Source organism: Asterias rubens, chromosome 18, assembly GCF_902459465.1.
Source record: "Asterias rubens chromosome 18, eAstRub1.3, whole genome shotgun sequence".
Classification (NCBI taxonomy): Eukaryota; Metazoa; Echinodermata; class Asteroidea; order Forcipulatida; family Asteriidae; genus Asterias; species Asterias rubens.
In genome coordinates, this window is record NC_047079.1 from 3,732,958 (window position 1) to 3,758,011 (window position 25,054).

The following is a 25,054-nucleotide window of genomic DNA, read 5'->3' on the forward strand; positions in this document are numbered from 1 at the left end:
TCAGACACTATCGGTGATTGGACCAGTAAGGCAAGCTTTATCAGGCGAGCAGCTGAAGATCACTGTGCATGGAGAGCAAACAACTTTAAAGGGGTTGTGTAGCGAGCCCATTAAAGGTGACCAAATATTATGTGTGGTCAATGCGAATTGAGTAATTCTTTAAAGACACTGGACACTATTGGTAGTTGTCAAAGACCAGTGTTCTCTCTCACTTGTATCTCAACATATGCATAAAATAACAAACCTGTGAGAATTTGAGCTCAATTGGTCGTCGAAGTTGCGAGATAATAATGAAAGAAAAAACACCCTTGTCACACGAAGTTGTGTGCGTTAAGATGGTTGATTTCGATACCTCAAATTCTAAATCTGAGGTCTCGAAATCAAATTCGTGGAAAATTGCTTCTTTCTCAAGAACTATGTCAATTCAGAGGGAGCCGTTTCTCACAATGTTTTATACCACCAACCTCTCCCCATTACTCATTACCTTACCTGTTTACCTGTTTACCTGTAGATTCGGGCTCTGCATAATGAAGGCTAAATGAAGCCTTATAAAACGCCCATCCATATTCACACAAAACTTACTGCAAAAGCACTGAATGCAATGGAAGTAGCGAAGTCAAATGTGAGAGCAGAAGAGAATGAACTTAATATTTCCATATATCCTGTGGTGAACATCCTGCAAAACTGTACTATGTCAATGTTTTTGGTGAGGTACTCATCAATGCCATTTTTGAAGATGTTAGTTGAATGAGAATGAACAACTGCAGCTGGTAGTTTGTTCCAAACATTACAGACTCTCTGTGTGAAGTTGTTCTGACGAATTCTGGTAGTACTACGTTCCTTGTTTATCTTCAGATCATGGCCCCTTAGACCCTTTACATTTCTTGACATGTCAAATAGCTTATCTGGATGGACATCCTGGAACCCATGCATCACTTTGAAAACTTGAATGAGGTCACCCCGCAATCTTCTGTAGGCAAGTGTTGGGAGATCAAGGAGTAGCAGCCTTGTTTCATATGGCAAATCCCTTAAAGATGGAACAATTTTGGTTGCCCTCCGTTGCACCTTTTCTAACTTGTTAATGTCCCTCTTCAAGTAGGGGCACCAAACGCTGTTGGCGTACTCCAGTAAGGTTTTCGCTAATAACTATTTTGAATAATTACCAATAGTGTCCATCCCTTTAAAGAGTGGACAATAAAGACAAGAATAGTTTATTGTTAACATAAACGTTGTGGAATCATGTTTATTACCTCTATCAACAAGGCACTACAAATAATAGTAAGCATTGTAGTCACTGTTGGACGCTCATGTTAATTACTCAAAATAGGACAGAACCCCGCAAACAGACCACCCTGTGACACCGGCGTGCCAGGAGACTGTCCCCCAAAAAGGTGCCATGTTTACAAACTTCTTTTGATAGCACTCCCTTTCGAATTATCATTCAATTCAATTCAATTCAATTCAATTCAATTTTATTTTGTCCCACCATGTAGGAAACTCTGTATGAATACATGCAATACAGAAAGAAAAATAAATAACACACAATCATAAATAAACTACTGGAAATATTAATTAATCAGAAAACTACATTACTAATAAACCACAAATTAATTATACTGAAAACTACATCTAAGCAGAAAGTAAACAACGTAGTTAAACACGGTTGAGGAGACGGACGGAGTATGGGATGAAGGAGTTGAGGTACCTGTTTGTTTTGCACCTAAATGACTGCCATCTCCTACTACTTCTAAGTTTGATGAAGAATTTGTTTAATGGATGGTTGGTGTTACATACAACAGCCTCTGCTTTAGCTAGAACCTTATTTTTGCAAGTTTCATCAAGATCGATGTCTATCCCTAGGATTTTTGATGCTTGTTTCACAACCCGTTTCCTTTTACCAGTATCTTGTTTTCTTGCTCCATTGTACCAAACCACAAAATCATTAGTAATTCATTGTCTACATGAAAATAGTTCAATTTACGCAAAAAATACATTAACCGACAGCCCTTTGTGATGAGCGCTGCGAGCAATGGTTACTCCAATTTAATTGATTGTCGATTATTGTACCCAGGTATTTGTAATTTTGCACAATGTCAATATCCTGTCCAACGAGGGTAATACTATTTGCTGAAGGTTCACCTCTCTTCATATGCCTGAAATCAAACATAATCTCTTTTGTTTTCATCCTTCAGCCCTTGATACTACAGTTTCCCATAATAAATCAGAGGACAGAATCTCCGCGGGTAGATTTCCCTGTTATGAATGACACCGGTGTGGTAGGAGATCCCCCCCCCCCAATGGACCCCAATGTGTACAAGCCTCTTCTGACAGCGCCCTCTTTTGAATTTTCCTCCTTCAGCAGCCTATGTTATAGTTTTCCATATGGGGGACAGAATCTCCGTGGACAGACTTCCCTATGACACCGGTGTGGCAGGAGATTCTGTGCACCCCCCCCCCCCCTTCCCCCAACCGGTGACCTGTGTGCGCAACCGGTGTACACGCTTCTTTTGATAGCGCCCTCTTTTGAATTAATCTCCTTCAGCCCTTGTTCGTTTTCCTTATTGGGGGGGGGGGACATAACACTCGCGGACAAATTTCTCTGGGACACCGGCACATGAATGCCTGCCAACCACAGCGTAATTATATACCAAACCACTTTAAATGAGTACCCCCCCCCCCCCTTGTATTATTATTTTGTAGTGTGGTGCACCCCCAAAACCAAGTGACTCCAACAGCGCCCTCAATAAACCATAACAACGTTATCAGAGGCATTTTTTATTTTATCCTGAACATCTGACGTCACACTTCGAGGCTCGTGAACAGTGCCATGGAGTGGCATCTAGCCTAGATCACCCCTCAACCATAATCATCTTTCACCTACATTTATTTCACACAAATACACTGTACAAATTACACATGTAAGAAAAGTTAGCTTTCCATGTCTGTTTTTTGATTGGTCCAAGGTGATGTTTAACAGCCTACACCCACACATCACCTCTGACCAATCAAAACACATTTCAAGCTGGTGTTTAAATACCAGAACTGGTCAATGCGTTGAACATACAAGTACCCAAACCCTTAAAAAAGAAAATCAGATAGCACAACAGCGGTTCCCTCTGACAGCTGCCATCTTGAAAATATTTCACAATATTGATTCAGTCAGACGTAAATATTAAAGAAAATCGCTTCCCAATCTCCGTTAAACTTAAAATGTTACTAAAAGACAGTATACACTATTGGTATTTGTCATCAAAAACCAGTCTTCTCTCTTGGTGTATCTCAACATATGCATAAAATAATAAACCTGTGAAAATTTGAGCTCGATCGGTCGTTGGAGTTGCAAGATAACTACGAAAGAAAAAACACCCTTGTCACACGAAGTTGTGTGCGTTTAGATGGTTGATTTCGAGACCTCAAGTTCTAAACTTGAGGTCTCGAAATCAAATTCGTGGAAAGTTACTCCTTTCTCCAAAACTAGGTCACTTCAGAGGGAGCTGTTTCTCACAATATTTTATACAATCAACCTCCCCCATTACTCGTTACAAAGTAAGGTTTTATGCCAATAATGATTTTGAGTAATTACCAACAGTGTCCACTGCCTTTAATTAAAGGGACACGTTGCCTTGGATCGGTCGAGTTGGTCTTTGAAAAGCGTTCTGAAACCGTTTGTTATAAAATGCATATGGGTAGAAAGATGTTGTACAAGTTTAATACAATGATCTACAAAAATATGCCTCGAAAATGAGTGGTTTTCTTTTTACATCGTCGACTAACACGATCGGCCATTTATGGGAGTCAAATTGTTGACTCCCATAATGGCCGATCGTGTTAGTTCGTGACGTGAAAGAAAACTGTGCAATTTTGAGTGATACTTGTGTGGATCATTATATTCTACTTTTAAAACATCTTTCTAACCAAATGCATTTCATAACAAACGGTTTCAAACGCGTTTTATAGACCAACTCGTCCGATCCAAGGCAACGTGTTCCTTTTAGTTTGTTTTCTAAACAAAATACAACCGTTAAAGTGACACAACTAAAGTTACACAGTGCATAAGTCACTGTATGTGTTTGATTTGCTAGATTTAACCGTGCCTAGCCAATGTGTGTCAGTATATGTATAGCTCATTGATTTTTCCACCTTGGCAAATTTTGTTCCCCTTAATTATAAATTACCAAATTTCTCTCGCAAAAAATACTTGTTTTGCCTCGCAAAATATGTGAAGTTGAATTTCCAATCAAACTGATACCCTGTAAGGCAACAAATATTAACATTTTTGATAATAATAATAATAATAATAATGAACCATTGTATAAAGCACATACTAACAATGAAGTCTCAAAGCGCTTTTGGAATAAGAAAGAGTGGAACAAGACCCAGGACTGTTTAATACAACAAATTCAGAAAATACAGTAAGAACTACAACATGTGTAAGGATCCGCCAAGTGCGCCCTCATTGTTGAACTTCTAAAAAGTTAACTTTTGGGATTGTCACGTGACAATCACTCTCTTTTTCAATAGCTTTGTCTTGAAAGAGCACATACTTTTTTGGAGTGGTAATTCTTTTTTTTTTTATAGGCAGCATGGCTCTGGCCATGCTCCGAAAAGCCATTTATCTGGGAGGGCTAAGTTTATTGAGCTATCTGTGAGTATTATTTTTTGTTTTGACCCTCTGTTATACATGAATTACTGTGATTTTTAGGGTCATGTTTGGATCGGATTATTTGTAAAAAATATGTGTGTCTTGCCAGGCAGCACCGTCACACGTGCGTCCGCTATTAGCCTCTGTGTGGTGACCTTTTTGTGAACTTTGTGCATTGTGTAATGTAGACTACATGTATTGTGTACTGTAGTGTTGTCACTTTTTGTGTTGTTTGCTATGGGTTACCATTAAACCTATATAGGAGAAGTTTGTTTGATATTTTGCTGTCATTGATTGCCTTTATTATCATTGATTGTATTTTGGCGAATGCTCGTCCTTTATTTATTACAGGACCGGCTCTACTTACCGTGTCGTTACGCACGCATACGATGAAAAATACAAGTTATTACAAAAAAGAGATTTGTCTTCAAGATACACTTAAACTGTCTTAGAGAGGAGCTTTCTTTATTATTATTATTGTACCTTGTAATGTGTGCATATCATTTTCTATTGTAGCACAAGAAGATACACCTCAATGCTTCACATGCAAATATGGAAGGATGTTGTTTTTATCGTTAGGAAAGCTTATATGCTATTTACATGTAGTTATAAATCCTATACACTCGTACATTATTTGTAATATGTGCACATTCTGTTATATTGTAGTACAAGAAGGTACACCTCAATGCTTCACATGCAAATGTGGAAGGCCATTGTTTTTATCATTAGGAAAGCTTATATGCTATTTACATGTAGTTATAAATCATTATACACTCGTACATTATTTTACACTCCAAATTAAATATTCGATGGTGTGAAAGTAAATGTGTCATACATTATAATTAACACAGTTGCCCTTACCACTTTTAAGCATACAAAGCCAAATGCCGTTATTATATGTTGAGTAATAAATTGGACTGTCACAGACAGACTGGTTGTTTTTCACAAAACGATTGATATTATGTTGATTGATGTGAGTCTCAAAACAACAGTTTACTTTATACTGTACTATACGCAAATCGTGATTTATTTTTTACAGTAAGAACTGCCGCGCGCCCATCAAAACGGAGATTTTTTACAAAGATTACGTTTTGTAGTTTTTAGTACGATGGTTACTCAATTGACATTTATATAAATTTACTTAATGCTGTAATAACTGCACCCTAACCAATACGGAGATGTTTTACAAAAGATTACTTCTTGTAATGTTAATATGATCAGTAGGAAGGGGCCAGCATTGCAAAATAAACACGTCTGCAGGCTTCAAGAAGATTTTAAGGTGACTGGTTAGATAAACGATGATGTGATTTTAGGCGATGCACGGTATCAACTGGTGTGCGGTAACACCATGTGTGTATATCTTCTTGCCTGGTAGAGTTTGTTCTTAAGAGGGGAACAGAAGATAAACGTTGCTTACAAATCAACTCAATGAAGATGTTTTCATTGCTTGTTTTCATTCTCTCAAAATGCAGCACTGCATGTGCCTCGTGCTATTATGAAAGAGCACGCAATGCCGCGACGAAGCACGTATACCTTGTCAAAACTGTACGCTGTTTTATTATTGGTCAATTTAAGTAAGAGGAGATCAACAGAGTCAATGAATACAAATATCTGGTCCAAACAGTAAAAATGAACGACAACACTAAAGATGAAGTGTCAACTAGAATTAAGGCAGAGTAGAGCTCCTTTGGACGAAACCGAGGAATACTGGGCGATAAGAACATTCCTAATGCACTTATAAGAATAAAGTGTATGATCAGTGTGTGCTAACCAACAATAACAGTAAGGAGCAGCAAAACTGATAGAACAAAAACTCCGCCCAACTCATGCAATGGAAAGTCATATGCTACATATCTCAATAAGAGACAGGATTAAATGCACAGAAATACAAAAGAAGACTGGAGTATGGAGACATCAAAAGGACAATAAAATTAGCTAAATGGAGATGGGCTGGATACATTGCCCGAAGAAATGACAACAAATGGACAACACGAATCATGGATTGGCAACCAATGACAGGGCAGGACAAAGGAAAAGAAGTAGAAGATGGAGAGATGACATCAGGGTTTATGCATGAACAACATGGACCAGAACTGCAAGAAATATAATGGTCGTTTACATGAGGAGGGCTACACACACCCCCACACACAGCCTCACTAATGATGATGATAATGTCCTTGCGTAACACCTTACATGCCAAATGGTGCTCACGGTGAATGTCTTGTTTATTTAGCAATGCTAACCAGTATAGAACGGGTAAACCGGCCGACACACCTGCGTTTACTGTAAGCAAATAGTAGTCAGTATACGAATGCAAATCCGTGGTGAACGAACAAGCTGACTGCCTTAATTTATCGCCATCCTATAAACAAAGATTGAGCCACAACGAAACGATAAAGGAGCTGTAAATGGGTAGGTCTTAAAAGTTGGGAACCGTTGATGTCCATTTGCAGAGCCAATGAGAACACCTTTAAGTCATCGTCCTGCAGACCACAATCATCTAGACCCAAGTACTTCAATGAAGGAACGGGAACTATCTGCTCCCCCTCAATACCACGCAGATTATTTGCATTGAGCCAAATCATCTCAATACTACCTGCAGAAGCAGCGATGGAAAAAACTGCCCCAATATCATCACTCTGTATACCACACGAGTACAGATGCAATTCCTTCAAGGAAGAAACAGGAGTTATCTGGTCCCCCTTAATACCATGGAGATCGTTATCCTTTAGAAAAAGTGTCGTTACACTACCAGCAGCGGCCACGATGGAGAAAACTGACCCAATATCATCAATATGTATACCACTCGCAAGTAGATATAATTCCTTCAAGGAAGAAACAGGGGTTATCTGGTCCCCCTTATTACCATGGAGATCGTTATCCTCTAGAAAAAGTGTCGTTACACTACCTGCAGCAGCCATGATGGAGAAAACTGACCCAATATCATCACTCTGTAAACCACACGCGTATAAATGGAATTCCTTCAAGGAAGAAACAGGAGTTATCTGTTCCCCCTTAATACCATGGAGATCGTTATCCTTTAGAGCAAGTGTTGTTACACTACCTGCAGCGGCCACAATGGAGAAAACTGACCCAATATCATCACTCTGTAAACCACACGCGTATAAATGGAATTCCTTCAAGGAAGAAACAGGAGTTATATGTTCCCCCTTAATACCATGGAGATCGTTATCCTCTAGAAAAAGTGTCGTTACACTACCTGCAGCAGCCATGATGGAGAAAACTGACCCAATATCATCACTCTGTATACCACACGATAGCAGATGCAATTTCTTTAAGGGAGAAACAGGAGTTATCTGGTCCCCCTTAATACCATGGAGATCGTTATCCTCTAGAACAAGTGTCGTTACACTACCTGCAGCAGCCATGATGGAGAAAACTGACCCAATATCATCACTCTGTAAACCACACGCGTATAAATGGAATTCCTTCAAGGAAGAAACAGGAGTTATCTGTTCCCCCTTAGGCGCCTTGTCAAAACGTCCAAGCCGTTCCATTCCGCGTGCATTCTGCGTGAGTCCGCGGATTTTTGTAACAAAAGAACCCGTAGCAACCGGGCATGTCCACGGCCACGACGGCTCATTTACATGTCAATAAACATGAATATTCCGGGGACTCCGCGGAGCTACCGGTCGGCCATTGTAAGGTCCAGCTTATGAGCTGACCGGCGGAACCGCGGAGGAACGTAGGTGGTCAACAATGGTTTTACCTTAATTTGCAGATTAAAAAGCAAAGCGAGGGTGGATGTGTAACTAAAATCCATTTCCTCCAATGTGTGACTTTTAAGACTTGGTTGGGCCTACATAACCAAGACACGAATTTTAAAAATGGTTGTCTTTATTCCCGGCTTCGACTGACAAAAGTTCCAGGCTACGTGCAAACTCCGTTCCAAGTGGGTCAGAGTATCCAGGTGACAATTTTAACTGTTCGTTCTTACTTTCCCAGCGGAAAACATTAGTTTCTTATTTATTAAATCCCAAGTCACCGTCACCAATGAACAAATATACACACCTGTGCGAGTGTGTCTCCATGTCAAAACAACCAGATAGTCTGGTTTGTCCAATGTGTGAGGGGGAGGAAGCCACAGTTTCAGAGACCGGTGTTTCTATTGGCTGTTGAATTTCCATAAAGCGCGTAACGAATGTTTTCATTGGTCGATTTTGCCCTACTGCCAGAGCAGCATATTGTATTCAACATCATGGAAGAAAACGTTTAGTAGTCGCGGCGGGGGTGATTTCTTATTAATTTAGCATCGTTTTTCTTGCGGGAAAATATTGATTAATAATGTGAATGGTTTCAAGTTAAAAATCGATATTTTTGTTTCAAGCATAAATGTTGCAAATTATGCTTCGCAAATTGGATCGCAACATTTGCGATGCACTTTTTACAATTGCATAGCAAATCATCAAAATTGTATCACAAATTGCGATGTGATACAGGCGAAATCGTTCCCTGATTATCACATGCACTGGATGGTGTAATTGTCTTGTCGTTGCGGCCTGTCCGCTTCCAGGAGGATGGTATTCGTGAGTAGAAAATGTATTGTTCTGGAAGAGCACGGCCGGTCCGCGTCCAAGCCGCTGATATTCGTGACCTGAAAATACAACTTGTTTATTCATGAACTTATTGTTATACTAACAATAGCGCCCGGCAAGGATAGCTCATTAACTTCGCCGCGCTTCAACGCACATGGCCGTTCTTCCGCGGACTGTCCGAGGTCCTTAGCAACGGCGGTATTTGCTGTCCAGTCCGCAGACTGTCAGCGGAGGAACGCCCGGGACGTTTTGACAAGGCGCCTTAATACCATGGAGATCGTTATCCTTTAGAGCAAGTGTTGTTACACTACCTGCAGCGGCCACAATGGAGAAAACTGACCCAATATCATCACTCTGTATACCACACGATAGCAGATGCAAATTCTTTAGGGGAGAAACAGGAGTTATCTGGTCCCCCTTAATACCATGGAGATCGTTATCCTTTAGAGCAAGTGTCGTTACACTACCTGCAGCAGCCACGACGGAGAAAACTGACCCAATATCATCACTCTGTATACCACACGCGTATAGATGCACTTCCTTCACGGAAGAAACTGGAGTTATCTGGTCCCCCTTAATACCATGAAGATCGTTGTCATGTATAACAAGTGTGGTTACACTACCTGCAGCAGCCACGATAGAGAAAACTGGCCCAATATCATCACTCTGTAAACCACACGCGGATAGATTCAATTCCGTCAAGGAAGAAACAGGAGTTATCTGGTCCCCCTTAATACCATGGAGATCGTTATCCTTTAGAACAAGTGTCGTTACACTACCTGCAGCAGCCACGATGGAGAAAACTGGCCCAATATCATCACTCTGTATACCACACGCAGACAGTTCCAATTTCTTTAAGGGAGAAACAGGAGTTATCTGGTCCCCCTTAATACCATGGAGATCGTTATCCTCTAGAACAAGTGTTGTTACACTACCTGCAGCAGCCACGATGGAGAAAACTGGCCCAATATCATCACTCTGTATACCACACGCGCATAGATAGAATGTCTTCAAGGAAGATACTGGAGTTATCTGGCCCCCCTTAATACCATGGAGATCGTTATCTTTAAGAACAAGTGTTGTTACACTACCTGCAGCGGCCACGATAGAGAAAACTGACCCAATATCTTCACTCTGTATACTACACGAGTACAGATGCAATTCCTTCAAGGAAGAAACTGGAGTTATCTGTTCTCTTTTAACACCACGGAGATCGTTTCCCACAATATATAGTTTCCTTACCCTACCTGCAGCAGCCACGATTGAGAAAAGTGGCCCGATATCATCACTCTGTATACCACACGCGCATAGATAGAATGTCTTCAAGGAAGATACTGGAGTTATCTGGCCCCCCTTAATACCATGGAGATCGTTATCTTTAAGAACAAGTGTTGTTACACTACCTGCAGCAGCCACGATGGAGAAAACTGGCCCAATATCATCACTCTGTATACCACACGAGAGTAGATAGAATGTCTTCAAGGAAGATACTGGAGTTATCTGGCCCCCCTTAATACCATGGAGATCGTTATCTTTAAGAACAAGTGTTGTTACACTACCTGCAGCGGCCACGATGGAGAAAACTGACCCAATATCTTCACTCTGTATACTACACGAGTACAGATGCAATTCCTTCAAGGAAGAAACTGGAGTTATCTGTTCTCTTTTAACACCACGGAGATCGTTTCCCACAATATATAGTTTCCTTACACTACCTGCAGCAGCCACGATTGAGAAAAGTGGCCCGATATCATCCTTCGTCAGCTTACACCCATCTAGTATCAAGTTCTCCAAGGAATGAATACGAGGTATCTGCTCTGATTTCAAACCTTGCAAATTGTTTCCACTCAAACAAACTGTTTTTAATTTGGTAGCTAACTGAAATAACCTGAAAAGTTCAGGGACAGAGACACAGTTTAACTGACAATCTCTTAACCAGAGTGATGTTACAAATGCAGACATGCTTTTGAGTTGATGAATCATGTCGTTCATGTTGACTCCATTTACTTCTAATGATAAATCACACTTTGTTCTAGCCATTATTTGTTCCAGGAGATCTAAATCGGTTTGTCCTTGACAGATAATCGTTAAATGTGAAACATGATGAAGACTAAATCGTTTTGGTAGGTTTTGAATGAAATAATGTGCAGCCAAGAGGTCTTCTCCTTTCAGCTCATATGGGAATCTTACCCACTCATCTTGTGCGAGGTTTTTTACAGTCGAACCTAGCTTGGCTTCAAACAAAACCAACATCATTATCCTATGTAAATATACATACCTCTCACATTCAACAGGAGTGTTTTTATTGTAAACTGAGAGGTGCTTTCTGGTCAGCTCTATCATACATTCTGCAGCTTTCTTGCTTCTCCCGCTGCAGAAACGAATTAAATATTCATTTCTTTCTACGTCTAACAATTTTAACATGTACTCGTAAAACCTATCAGAATTCGATTCTGCCAAACCAGACAGGTAAACGGAACAACAAAACTGCATGAATATCATGTGGTGGAATTGGACTTGTTGAACCTTTTCTATACCGTGCATGAACTGCACTCGAGTCAGCAAGCCGACTTCACATCCAAAAGTAACAAGGTCATTTGAATTTAACTCTGAAACCGCGAAGGAATTTTGTGCATGGCCTTTTAACATCGAACGTTCAAGTGCAACCCGCCCAAGTTTGACGATCAGTCCATTAAACCTCTCTTCCGTTATTTTCTTGGAGGGACTGGATGTGCGATCTTTGCTCTTCTTTTGATCGTAGAATACCCTGATTGCGAGATGAAGCAGTTCTGTAATCCTGTCAGGTAGTCGACTTTTGACCTGTGTTAATGATGAACACATCAGCCAAAGAAACAGAGGAATCTCCCCTAAACTTCGGAGTGTTTCCGATTTATTTATTTCAGAAAGAACATGATCATGGTGTTGGGAATCGTAGTTGCTGAAGTATTTACGAACATATTCTTGCTTATTTTTGTCATCAAACCCAACTATGTTTACTCTTGTGAAATCTGGATTGCACTTCAGTAACTTAAGAGCTGTAGATTGACGACTTGTTACAATTGTCTTACAGCGTTTAAGCAACTTGAATGAGAGGACGTTGCTAACACTGAAGTCTTCATTTGCCCTTTGTAGTCTCTCGAATGAGATTTCGTCTGCTCCATCAAGAAGAATTAGCACATTCTCTGGGTGTTGTGTTACGTATTTTTCAAGATTCTTTTTCCCAAACTCGTTTTGAGACAATATTTGAGAAAATACTTCATCCGTTATGTTGAAATTGACCTCCATTTTGTTTATTTCCAACAAAAAGACGAGCTACTTTGACAGAGGTGACTCTTGTTTTTGGTGGGTATACTACACGAGTACAGATGCAATTCCTTCAAGGAAGAAACTGGAGTTATCTGTTCTCTTTTAACACCACGGAGATCGTTTCCCACAATATATAGTTTCCTTACACTACCTGCAGCAGCCACGATTGAGAAAAGTGGCCCGATATCATCACTCTGTATACCACACGCGCATAGATAGAATGTCTTCAAGGAAGATACTGGAGTTATCTGGCCCCCCTTAATACCATGGAGATCGTTATCTTTAAGAACAAGTGTTGTTACACTACCTGCAGCGGCCACGATGGAGAAAACTGACCCAATATCTTCACTCTGTATACTACACGAGTACAGATGCAATTCCTTCAAGGAAGAAACTGGAGTTATCTGTTCTCTTTTAACACCACGGAGATCGTTTCCCACAATATATAGTTTCCTTACACTACCTGCAGCAGCCACGATGGAGAAAACTGGCCCAATATCATCACTCTGTATACCACACGAGAGTAGATAGAATGTCTTCAAGGAAGATACTGGAGTTATCTGGCCCCCCTTAATACCATGGAGATCGTTATCTTTAAGAACAAGTGTTGTTACACTACCTGCAGCGGCCACGATGGAGAAAACTGACCCAATATCTTCACTCTGTATACTACACGAGTACAGATGCAATTCCTTCAAGGAAGAAACTGGAGTTATCTGTTCTCTTTTAACACCACGGAGATCGTTTCCCACAATATATAGTTTCCTTACACTACCTGCAGCAGCCACGATTGAGAAAAGTGGCCCGATATCATCCTTCGTCAGCTTACACCCATCTAGTATCAAGTTCTCCAAGGAATGAATACGAGGTATCTGCTCTGATTTCAAACCTTGCAAATTGTTTCCACTCAAACAAACTGTATTTAATTTGGTAGCTAATTGAAATAACTTGAAAAGTTCAGGGACAGAGACACAGCTTAACTTACAATCTCTTAACGAGAGTGATGTTACAAATGCAGACATGTTTTTGAGTTGATGAATCTTGTCGTTCATGTTGACTCCAACTACTTCTAATGATAAATCACACTTTGTTCTAGCCATAACTTGTTTCAGGAGATCTAAATCGGTTTGTCCTTGACACATAATCGTTAAATGTGAAACATGATGAAGACTAGATCGTTTTGGTAGGTTTCGAATGAAATAATATGCAGCCAAGAGGTCTTCTCCTTTCAGCTTATACGGGAATCTTACCCACTCATCTTGTGTGAGGTTTTTAATAGTCGAACCAAGCTTGGCTTCAAACAAAACCAACATCATTATCCTATGTAAATATACATACCTCTCACATTCAACAGGAGTGTTTTTATTGTAAACTGAGAGGTGCTTTCTGGTCAGCTCTATCATACATTCTGCAGCTTTCTTGCATCTCCCGCTGCAGAAACGAATTAAATATTCATTTCTTTCTACGTCTAACAATTTTAACATGTACTCGTAAAACCTATCAGAATTCGATTCTGCCAAACCAGACAGGTAAACGGAACAACAAAACTGCATGAATATCATGTGGTGGAATTGGACTTGTTGAACCTTTTCTATACCGTGCATGAACTGCACTCGAGTCAGCAAGCCGACTTCACATCCAAAAGTAACAAGGTCATTTGAATTTAACTCTGAAACCGCGAAGGAATTTTGTGCATGGCCTTTTAACATCGAACGTTCAAGTGCAACCCGCCCAAGTTTGACGATCAGTCCATTAAACCTCTTATCCGTTATTTTCTTGGAGGGACTGGATGTGCGATCTTTGCTCTTCTTTTGATCGTAGAATACCCTGATTGCGAGATGAAGCAGTTCTGTAATCCTGTCAGGTAGTCGACTTTTGACCTGTGTTAATGATGAACACATCAGCCAAAGAAACAGAGGAATCTCCCCTAAACTTCGGAGTGTTTCCGATTTATTTATTTCAGAAAGAACATGATCATGGTGTTGGGAATCGTAGTTGCTGAAGTATTTACGAACATATTCTTGCTTATTTTTGTCATCAAACCCAACTATGTTTACTCTTGTGAAATCTGGATTGCACTTCAGTAACTTAAGAGCTGTAGATTGACGACTTGTTACAATTGTCTTACAGCGTTTAAGCAACTTGAATGAGAGGACGTTGCTAACACTGAAGTCTTCATTTGCCCTTTGTAGTCTCTCGAATGAGATTTCGTCTGCTCCATCAAGAAGAATTAGCACATTCTCTGGGTGTTGTGTTACGTATTTTTCAAGATTCTTTTTCCCAAACTCGTTTTGAGACAATATTTGAGAAAATACTTCATCCGTTATGTTGAAATTGACCTCCATTTTGTTTATTTCCAACAAAAAGACGAGCTTATACTTTGACAGAGGTGACTCTTGTTTTTGGTGGGTCGAGTAAGTATCAGTCTGTAAAACAGCCCAGTCATAAGCTATCTTTTTTAGAAGCGTTGATTTACCATACCCACTTTCAGCGGTGATTAAGATTCTGTTCTTATCCAAGCTTAGGATGTCTTCGTATGACTTGAGAGGAATTGTCTTAAAAGCCGTTTGCGTTTTATCGATCTCGTGTTCGCCTTTAGCGTCAATGTGTATTGTGTGATCTGTTTTATGTTTTTCTTGACTGAAACATGACTTCAATATGGTTGGCTGATTGGGTTGGTTTGTTTCTTGCAAAAGTTCTAAACTTACATAAAGTTGATCCATATCAACAGCCATATCCTTATATGCAGGGTGTGTGGTCACTTTCAGCGTCTCCTTGTAATGACTCACCAAAGTTTTAACCAACGCTTTGGAGGGCAGCTCCATCTCACCTGTGAACAATATTAAGCAACTCTGGGTTAAATAAAGAACAAAATATTAGTGTGGAACTTGAACCTGTATACGACGTCCGGCACTCTCTCAAGTCCTCAATCTAGATCTTAAATGCTAGTGGTCTCAATATTTTGTTACCATCTGAGTTCAGGGTGCCAGTCAGAAAGCCACAGGCCTGCAGCCTGAAGTGCCGCGAAGCCAGGGATTTTACAATACAACCTATGAACCGCCAGAATAGGGATCACCTTAAGGGGATAGGACTTTTTATGTAAACTTTTAACAGCTACCGGAGCGGTGTGTTTTTAACGGAAATGGTATTTTAACTTGTTTATAATGCACTTGTTCACCATTTTAAGTAAATAAATGTTTATATGTGTACACTTCTGAATTTTTCGTAATATTGTCAGGCCCCAACCTAAAGGTTTTGAAAAACTAAAAGCACTTCTGCCGTTGACGGCGCGTGTCAAAGGACAATGTCGCTGACGTCATTTGTGTGAGTTATACATCCACGCTGCAACAAAGCGGCTTTACAAATTGGAGCTCCCAACTATGACGTTTTGAGAGTGATTACGTACGGAGCTTTTTGCAAATGTCTCAGAAAATCGCTGGATAAGGGTATTCGAGATATTTTTTGTTTTACACAATTAAAATCTATTTATAATCATATGAATCGATTTCCTTATTCATTGAAACTATTTTAAATGAAATTCAGCAAAATTAATGACTTGAAATTTTCATTCAAGCAGGTCTTTAAACCAAAAGGAAAACTGATACTTTTTAAGTTTTTAAAATAAGGCATACCTAATAGTTTGAGAATGTCAGTACGGCCGATTTCTTTAAGCGCCTCTTTCAATCCATCTTCAGCCGCCTCTGGGTCATGTCTGCACCAATCCAGAAGCATCCGGAAGACTTGTTGATTGATTTCATTTGGATAATCGAGTTGGTATCTGTCAATCTTTGCAGCTGTAATACCCAGACAAGTTGCGAGTCGCTTCCAATCTTTTCCAATATGCTCAGCAAGGTCTCCTAACTTCTTCTCACTAATATCTGATGTATCGGTTATTGACTGATGTTCCTTTGGCTGCCTGCAGTGAACTTCGTCTATCTTACTTGCTCCTTGGGATGTGCTTGCATTACCTTAACGGAGAAAAGCAAACAGAAATTGTGTTTTAATTTATCCTATCAATCAAATAATATATCTGGTCTCCATTTTATTCGATAAAGTTTTGCTTAATTAACTCGAATTGAAGGAAAGATGTCGCTGACAGTTTTCACTAGTAAAGTTAAGCCAAGGGGCAACGGCACCATGTTCCCTGGAGACAAACAGGAGCAACAACAAGGTGTGATTTTACTAACCTGGTAACTCTTGAACAATGTCAGCGCGGCCGAGTTTGAGAAGCGTCTCGATCAACACGTCTTCAGCCTCCTTTTGGCTTGTTTGTTTCCACACCCAATCACACAGCATTTGATAGATCTGCTCTCTGACGTCATTTGGATGGTCAATTGGATATGTGTCAATCTGTGCAGCTTTAATGCCTAAAGAAGTGCCGAGTTGCTTCCAATCCTTTCCAATATTCCTAGCTACGACTCCTAACATCTCATTAATACCTGATGCATCGGATGTTGACTGATGTTCTGGTGACTGCCTCTTGCTACCTGCTCTTGGGGATGTGGGTACAAAACCTACAAGACGAATGACAACCAAACAAAGGGTTTTATCGTAAAATAAAATAAAATTAAAAAAACATGCCTGCCGCAATGTGTTACTTGTTTCAACGTATTGCTGGATGACATAACTCATGGTTAAAAGGTTTACCTGATGTTTGTGTCGAATCAGTCCTGTCTGCCCCAGGGACTCGTAGTCTCTTCTCATCAGTATCTGATGCATCCGGTGACTTCTCTTTGTTACCTGCTCTTGGGGATGTGGGTTCGTAACCTACGAAGAAGTATGACAACACACAAAGGGTTTTATTGTAAAATCTTACTGACAAAGAACATGCCACGAACAAAATAACCTGCCTGCCGTGATGTTTTACTTGTTTCAACGTATTGATGACATAATTCATGATTGGAAGGTTTACCTGAGGTTTGTGGCAAATCAGTCATGTCTGCCTCAGGGACTCGTTGTTTCTTCTCACCAACTACTGATGCATCCGGCGACTTCCCTTTGTTACCTGCTCTTGGGGATGTGGGTTCGTAACCTACAAGAAGTATGACAACACACAAAGGGTTTTATTGTAAAGTCTTACTAACAAAATAACATGCCACAAACAAAATAACCTGCCTGCCGTGATGTTGTACTTGTTTCAACGTAATCATTCATGAGTGGAAGGTTTACCTGAGGTTTGTGACAAATCAGTCATGTCTGCCTCAGGGACTCGTTGTTTCTTCTCATCAACTACTGATGCATCCGGCGACTTCTCTTTGTTACCTGCTCTTGGGGATGTGGGTTCGTAACCTACAAGAAGTATGACAACACACAAAGGGTTTTATTGTAAAGTCTTACTAACAAAATAACATGCCACAAACAAAATAACCTGCCTGCCGTGATGTTGTACTTGTTTCAACGTAATAATTCATGAGTGGAAGGTTTACGTGAGGTTTGTGGCAAATCAGTCATGTCTGCCTCAGGGACTCGTTGTTTCTTCTCATCAACTACTGATGCATCCGGCGACTTCTCTTTGTTACCTGCTCTTGGGGATGTGGGTTCGTAACCTACAAGAAGTATGACAACACACAAAGGGTTTTATTGTAAAATCTTACTAACAAAAAAACATGCCACAAACAAAACAACCTGCCTGCCGCAATGTTTTACTTGTTTCATCGTATTGATGACATAATTCATGATTGGAAAGTTTACCTGAGGTTTGTGGCAAATCAGTCCTGTCTGCCTCAGGGACTCGTAGTTTCTTCTTATCAACTCCTGATGCATCCGGCGACTTCCCTTTGTTACCTGCTCTTGGGGATGTGGGTTCGTAACCTACAAGAAGTATGACAACACACAAAGGGTTTTATTGTAAAATCTTACTTCCTTTTGTTACCTGCTCCTTGGGATGTTTGGGAATAACCTACCAGAATGACAACCACACAAAAAGGTATCTTCAAATAAGTAAATACTGCAGCTGCAATTTATTTTGGTACAAAGTATTGCTGGCATAATTCATAAAATTATTATTTATAATATCTTTCTTATTTATAAAATCTAATTCCGAGGTCTCGAAATCAAATTCGTGGAAAATTACTCCTTTCTCGGAAACTACGACGGTCACTTCAGAGGGAGCCGTTTCTCACACCGTTTATACTATCAACCTCTCCTCATTACTCGTTACCAAGTAAGGTTTCCTGCTAATATTTCATTTGAGTATTTACCAATAGTGTCCACTGCCTTTAATGATGGACTTTGTTTTTATAAGAATGTTATGTCAGCCACTATCTGCTCACTGTGATACGACAAATCAAAACAACTGATGATATTGATATTAAATAAAATGAAAAACTGTGTTCAAGATTTAAACCTCTTGTTCTCATATTATATTTACACAATACTAATGCAGATAAGGGCCAATTAAAGCAGCGCCCAGTTCGTGCCTAATAAATACACCACTTCAAGATCGTCTTACCATTAGGCCTAACTTCCCCCTATCAGTCTGTCCCTCATTTGTTATCGTGATATTCATATTGGTAATAAAAGAAAGAAAACAAACCACAACCAAACGCAAATCCCATGATGCGCTGACTGCTTTTGTCATCAATAGTATTCAAGTAAGAAAACATAGTATGTCGCATGCACGGATTCTTTTTTCTATACAGAGAGACGATTATAATGATTCCTTATTATTACAAAATCCAACCATAATTCTAACCTGGGATCCTTGCAGCCAAATCTCGACGACCTATTTGAGCCAAAGCACTTCTCAACCATTCCCCTGCTTCTCTGTCATCAGCTTGCTGCTCACCCAACCAAGAAACTAACATCTGATGAGCCTGTTCTTCTGGGCTGCTCTCAGCGAAGCGTTCAAACTTGCCAATCTCTGCTGGTCTGAACTTGAGCTTGACTGCGAGATGCTGCCAGTCCTTGCAGAGGTTTACCGCTAAAGTCCGAAGCAGTGTCTTGTCTACTGCTTTAGGCCAAAACATTTTAGAGAATGGAACACTAATGAACAATCTTATATTGGAATATTAATGTCTGTCTCAAATACTGTTACTTGTAAGAATGCAAGAATGTTAGATTTTTGTAAAAACAAAATAAATCAATAGGGATTGGAATTCCTATAAATGTAAAGATTCCTTTTCCATCTTATAAACGTTGGTTATCGCAAAAATTCCTAGCACAAAATGAACCCGCCCGTCGTTCGGGTAAGTTTTAGCTTCACTATTTTTTACCGGAAATTGTCTCCATTAGCTCAAGAGTAAGAACTGTTATTTATAATAGCGTACAAAATGACACAATTTCCAAACATTTTGATCATAACACCACCAAACTCATCCAATTCTCATAGCCATTTTGCATCATTGTTTCATGCAAAAGACAACAAATAAAATTATGAAAAATCCAATGCAGCGTGAACAAAACAGTGTCACTGAATTTAAGATTTCGTTAGAATAATTAATGTTCCTAAGTTTCATTTTGTTGATGATCAACTAATAAAAAGTTGTAAAAAAGGACGAATTTCATTTGACTGTGTGGAGAAAAACAACACAAGGACTGACACGTCATGAAAATGCACTTTACTCACGTGTTGGGGCGCCACCAAGCAAACCTTCTGCTAGTGTTAGATCAACGTTTGTCTCCGGTTTAATGCCAAGATCCAGAAGAGTCAAAGCGTCACACAACTGGGAAAATAAAGGGGGGAAGATTTTTTGTTGGTACTTATATGAACGACAATCCTTGAATTCTCGCAGTCTTGCTTGGATTATTAACCGTTGTTTTCAGTACGGGGTTTCATCTTTGCTCTATATTTTCGCGAAACAAATAATTGTATTTTTAACATTATTTCAAGATAAGGTAGGAGCCGTCGTTTTAACCGTCCAGTATTTGTTCTCCTACTTAGTAACCTTTGTAAAAATAACTCTTGGTCCCATCTTGTCCCTTCCCCGAAGTGAGATTAAACAAACCACTTTGATTTATTTAGACAAATTTAAAAAGACAAAGGTGAATGGTTCATAAATCAAAACTTGTATTACGTAGACCATACCTTGAACCTTTTGTTGTTAGTGTACAGATTTTGCAATGCAGGACGAATGGCCAACTTCCTGTGAATTGTGTCTTTCAGGTCGGAGACGGTTGTTTTGTGATCGAGTCGTAGACAGAGGGTATTGGGGTTGATGGGCGTCTTGATAAAGATCTGTATCATGTGATGAGCGTCTTTGCTTTTATGGGATGAGGCTTCGTCTCTGTAGAGATGAGAAATTGAAAATTGTATGGTTTAACCTCAAATACTCAATATGATATTAGACAAATAATTTGTTCGTAATAACAATGAAACTTAAATAATAGGTTTTAGATATAACCTTTCAAATAGTAATTGAGCAGAAAAGCATTACTATTTATTGACGGACCTTCTTTTATTTTAACAAAAAGTCTTTTTGTCTCACTGACATAAGTTATTGCATAAAAAAACAATCGTCGCATCAGGCCATATTTGGCTCTGGTGGCAAAAGTTTGGAACTCCTTGAAAACTCCAAAGTGGGCCATTCATATACAGCCTTTCTTCTAGATGCTCTGTTTGAGTGAATGCACTATACGGTACCTTTTTTCTTGTGCTCCGAATTGTTCTTTGCCCAATGATGAATCTGACGTGTTCGTCTTGGTGTCTTGATACTGTCCCGATGGCGTTGTCCTCTCCGCTAATGCAGATTTAAAAGCCGCCTGTCTACTCTTCTTGATTTTGTTTTTCCTCTCTACTGGTTTTGACCTTGAATGATCATAGTCGACCCTCAACCTCTTCCTGTCTTCATACCACTGTTTTAGAGATGGCTGAGACATGTTGATGGCGCTTTGGGATGTTATCACTGAAGACAGATCAATACTCAATCTTCTGAAAATGGAACTGAGCCCCATTCGTCATCAATTTGTATGAACTTTTCTTGAAAGAATTCCGTCGCAGACAAACAATGCGCAGCCGACCGTGCAGCGATAAAAGGGGCAAAACTTGCATTCTGAGCCCTTGTATGTTTTATTTAGAAATAAATTGACGACAGTTTTTAAAGTATTTTGTTGTTTAGTATGAAGAAAAAGCGTCAGCGATGCCCTAGGGCTCACGGAAGGACCCCGGGAAACCTTCGTGGGTTAAGGTATGCCTCCTTTGTTGCATTCCCAGCTCATATATGCAGACGTTAATCATTTGATTGTATGTGAAATTTGTGTACCTAACAAGTCTGACAGAAAATGTGTTTTTGTTAACTTCAGAGTTATTGCCAAGGCCGATCCCAGGTACAATGGAGGAGGCTGGTACGCTGAACCAAAAATATGATTAACATGACAATGCCTAAAACTACATTCCAAACGTGTTATTATTTGGGTATACATTGATGGATAGAATGAAAAGGTGGAATTGTGATTTTGCTATTTCATGTAGGCCTAGGCCATTTTCTTTTGGCGTTCTAAACTTAAAAAACTGCCAAATATTTCCCCTTACTGTAATCTCTTAAAATAAACAAACAACACAGTAGCCTAAGTTTATTTTGTTATATTTATATTGGCGACCAGTTTGGCCTGCACTGTGTGTCGATTTCGACGAGTGTTTTTAAATAGTCTGGGAATTATTTATCACCGAGTGAGAGGATCTTCCTTTAAAGACAGTAGACACTATTGGTAGTTACTCAAATTACTTATTAGCATAAAACCTTACTTGGTAAAGAGTAATTGGGAGAGGTTGATAGTATAAAACATTGTGAGAAATGGTTCCCTCAGAAGTAACGTAGTTTCCGAGAAAGAAGTTATTTTTAACGAACTTGATTTTGAGACCTCAAATTTAGAATTTGAGGTCTCGAAACCAAGCATCTGAAAGCACACAACTTCGTGTGACAAAGGTGTTTTTTTTCTTCCATTTTTATCTCGCAACTTTGAGGACCGATTGAGCTTAAATTTTCACAGGTTTGTTATTTTGTGCATATGTTGAGAAACAGTAAGTGAAAAGACCGGTCTTTGACAATTACCAAAATAGTGTCCAGTGTCTTTAAGTTTCAGTCGACAAACTCATGCTATTGTTTTGTAAGCAGACAAACAACCATGAAAACACCGGAAAGGTGCATTGTACGTGTGTCAATGTTGTTTATTGTTGTAACTTCCAGATCCACTTTTCAGTGACGTCACCCGATTCAAAAACCCTTCCGTTAAATGATGTTTACCTTGGGTTGTAGGAACCATTCGATTGGCATAAATCTAAATAAATCTAGATGTTAGATGTATAAACTAAAATTAACCTGTGAAATGTCATGATCGCGTTTTTGAGATTATTACCAAAACTCCAGAGCGTGACCAGGAAGGATCACTCATAACACAATCTATAGGAAGCTCTACAGCGGTTAAAGACAATGGACACTATTGGTAATTGTCAAAGACCAGTCTTTTCACTTGCTGTATCTCAAAATATGCACAAAATAACAAACCTGTGAAAATTTTAGCTCAATTGGTCGTCGAAGTTGCGAGATAACAATGAAATAAAAAACACCCTTGTCACGCGCAGTTGTGTGCTTTCAGATGCTTGATTTCGATACCTCAATATCTAATTCTGAGGTCTCGAAATCAAACACGTGGAAAATTATTTATTTCTCGAAAACTACGTTACTTCAGAGGGAGCCGTTTCTCACATCGTTTTATACTATCATCAGCTCTCCATTGCTCGTTACCAAGTAAAATGTTATGCTAAAAATTATTTTGAGTAATAACCAATAGTGTCCACTGCCTTTTAAAGAGATTCTATGTTCAATTCAGGGGTCCAAAATAAAGCGGTCTCAGTCGTGGGGTGATTATGAATTACCCTCTATCATTTGGAACACTGAGACTCGGTTTTTTTTACTCACCATCCCAACTACAAGTCAATCGTAACCAAAACACACGATAAAGCTTCGGTTTGGTGCATAGTTAAAGTTTTTACGCGGACCAAATAGATTTACACGATTTGTGTAAATGATGTCATTACTTTTACGAGACAATGTTTTCTACTTTAGGGTATAACAATAGCGAAATCATGTTTTTTTTCCTCCTTTTTTTATTTTTTTTATTTATTATTTTTTATGCATATTATTAAATTAATTTGTATGTGTGTAGGCCTACATGTAGTTATTATCACTGCGATACCCTAACAAAATGTGAACATTATTTGAATGAACATTTGTTACGGATGATCATGAGAAGGTAACTTACTTGTATTGACTCAAAACTGCCGTTGAAATCGAATGAAGTCAGCCATACAGATAGTCAACGACACCATGTAAAGCAAACTGGTAGACCTACACGTAGCCCTATATAGGACTCTTCCTCTGTACACAGATACAATACGAAAGTAGTAGAATACGAAAGTGTAATGCCGCCAGGGCTAGCCTACATGTAGCCCATAGGTTGCAGCCTACATGTAGTTAACTTTGAACATCAAAAAGGCCTTATCTTCGCTCTCAAATCATTCTTGGAAATGCTGCCTTAAACGTTAACCGAGAACTGTTCATCTCCGCGGGAATGTCGTTTAGTCGGTCGTACCTCTCTTTTTCTTCCACTCTCTCTCTTATGCCAATGTGTTGTCCACAACTAACTTTGTATGCCCTGACGAGCGGTGGCTTATTATTAAAATATTGGGTGTGCCTAAACCACAACGATATGCGCATGCGCACCACTCACAGAAGACTTTTGTGTTCGTTACAATAAGGAAAAAAGATGCAGGTTGACCATATTTAACACCACAATTATGTTTATTGTCAATTGCCGGCATTCCAGTATATGGAACTCGTTTACTGACTAATCATGAACTATACGTCTCTAAAACGCATTGATATACGGTTATTGTTAATTAATATAAAATGCGCTAAAGAACTTGTTTTCATATTATTTATTTGTTTGGATTTGCAAGTAGGAATAAGCAGGCAGTGATTTTACAATAAGTAAGAACAGATAGATCTGATTCAAAACAAATGTTAATTCCTACAGAGAGTCTGCGAGAGGCACGCCAGAAACCAATCTATCCTCATCGTAGCCTCAACATCTGACGTCACACTTCGAGACTCGTGAATAACGTCAGAGACCGGTGTCAGATGCAATTGTGTCCGCCATGCAATTCTCTCCGCTCCGGACACTTTTGCATATGCAATCGTGTCCGGGGCTATGCAAAAACCGTCCGGTGAACATGTACATGACTGTACTGTACTGTACATGTATGTGCGCGCTAATAAGTGAGCGTGCATGCACTGCACCTACTTATATGCAGCATAGACCTTATCGCAAATACCCACTGCGCAAGCGCCAACTTTTTTTACAATGCATGCTGGTCTAGTTGGTTACCAGCTGCTGCATGAACTCTTGACTCTTGACATGATGAGCGGTGACCGTACGGAAGCAAAACAAACTTCACATGGAAGCTGAAACCCGAAATAGAAATATCCTTGAACATTGGAACGTCAAGCAGTTGCAGGACTTTCTCAAAGAAAGAGGACTTCAAATAACACAAAAGGGCAGACTTCGTACAAAAGCAGAACTAATACAATTATCTCTCGAAGCCATAAAATGG

At 39.5% G+C, this 25,054-nt stretch overlaps 1 protein-coding gene across 8 annotated transcripts; it reads right to left on the reverse strand.

Moving 5' to 3' along the window:
• Positions 1–5,086: 5,086 nt before the first annotated feature.
• On the reverse strand, positions 5,087–24,071 carry LOC117302773. Of its 8 annotated transcripts, none has more exons than XM_033786803.1 (15): positions 23,704–24,071; positions 21,086–21,373; positions 20,531–20,729; positions 20,072–20,168; positions 19,199–19,453; positions 18,196–18,315; positions 17,931–18,050; positions 17,674–17,793; positions 17,417–17,536; positions 17,152–17,271; positions 16,692–17,018; positions 16,137–16,472; positions 12,696–15,334; positions 9,460–10,953; positions 5,087–8,124 (listed from the first exon to the last, which is right to left on the reverse strand). In XM_033786803.1, exons 2-15 carry the CDS (start codon positions 21,319–21,321, stop codon positions 6,994–6,996), a joined length of 7,314 nt encoding a protein of 2,437 aa, XP_033642694.1. In that variant the 5' UTR covers positions 21,322–21,373; positions 23,704–24,071; the 3' UTR covers positions 5,087–6,993. The 8 variants fall into 8 exon arrangements, with proteins under 8 accessions (XP_033642694.1, XP_033642690.1, XP_033642692.1 ...); XM_033786799.1 differs by having other exon boundaries at positions 19,199–19,456; XM_033786801.1 differs by having other exon boundaries at positions 9,460–10,937; positions 12,680–15,334; positions 19,199–19,456.
• Positions 24,072–25,054: the final 983 nt, after the last annotated feature.

Excerpts from the sequence above, each read along its gene's own strand:
- LOC117302773 (XM_033786799.1), bottom strand. The coding sequence starts at position 21,321 with ATGTCTCAGCCATCTCTAAAACAGTGGTATGAAGACAGGAAGAGGTTG. Across the intron at positions 20,169-20,530 it reads CTAACAACAAAAGGTTCAAG|TTGTGTGACGCTTTGACTCT; the intron begins GTATGGTCTACG and ends TTATTTTCCCAG. Across the intron at positions 17,272-17,416 it reads TGATTTGCCACAAACCTCAG|GTTACGAACCCACATCCCCA; the intron begins GTAAACCTTCCA and ends ACTTCTTCGTAG.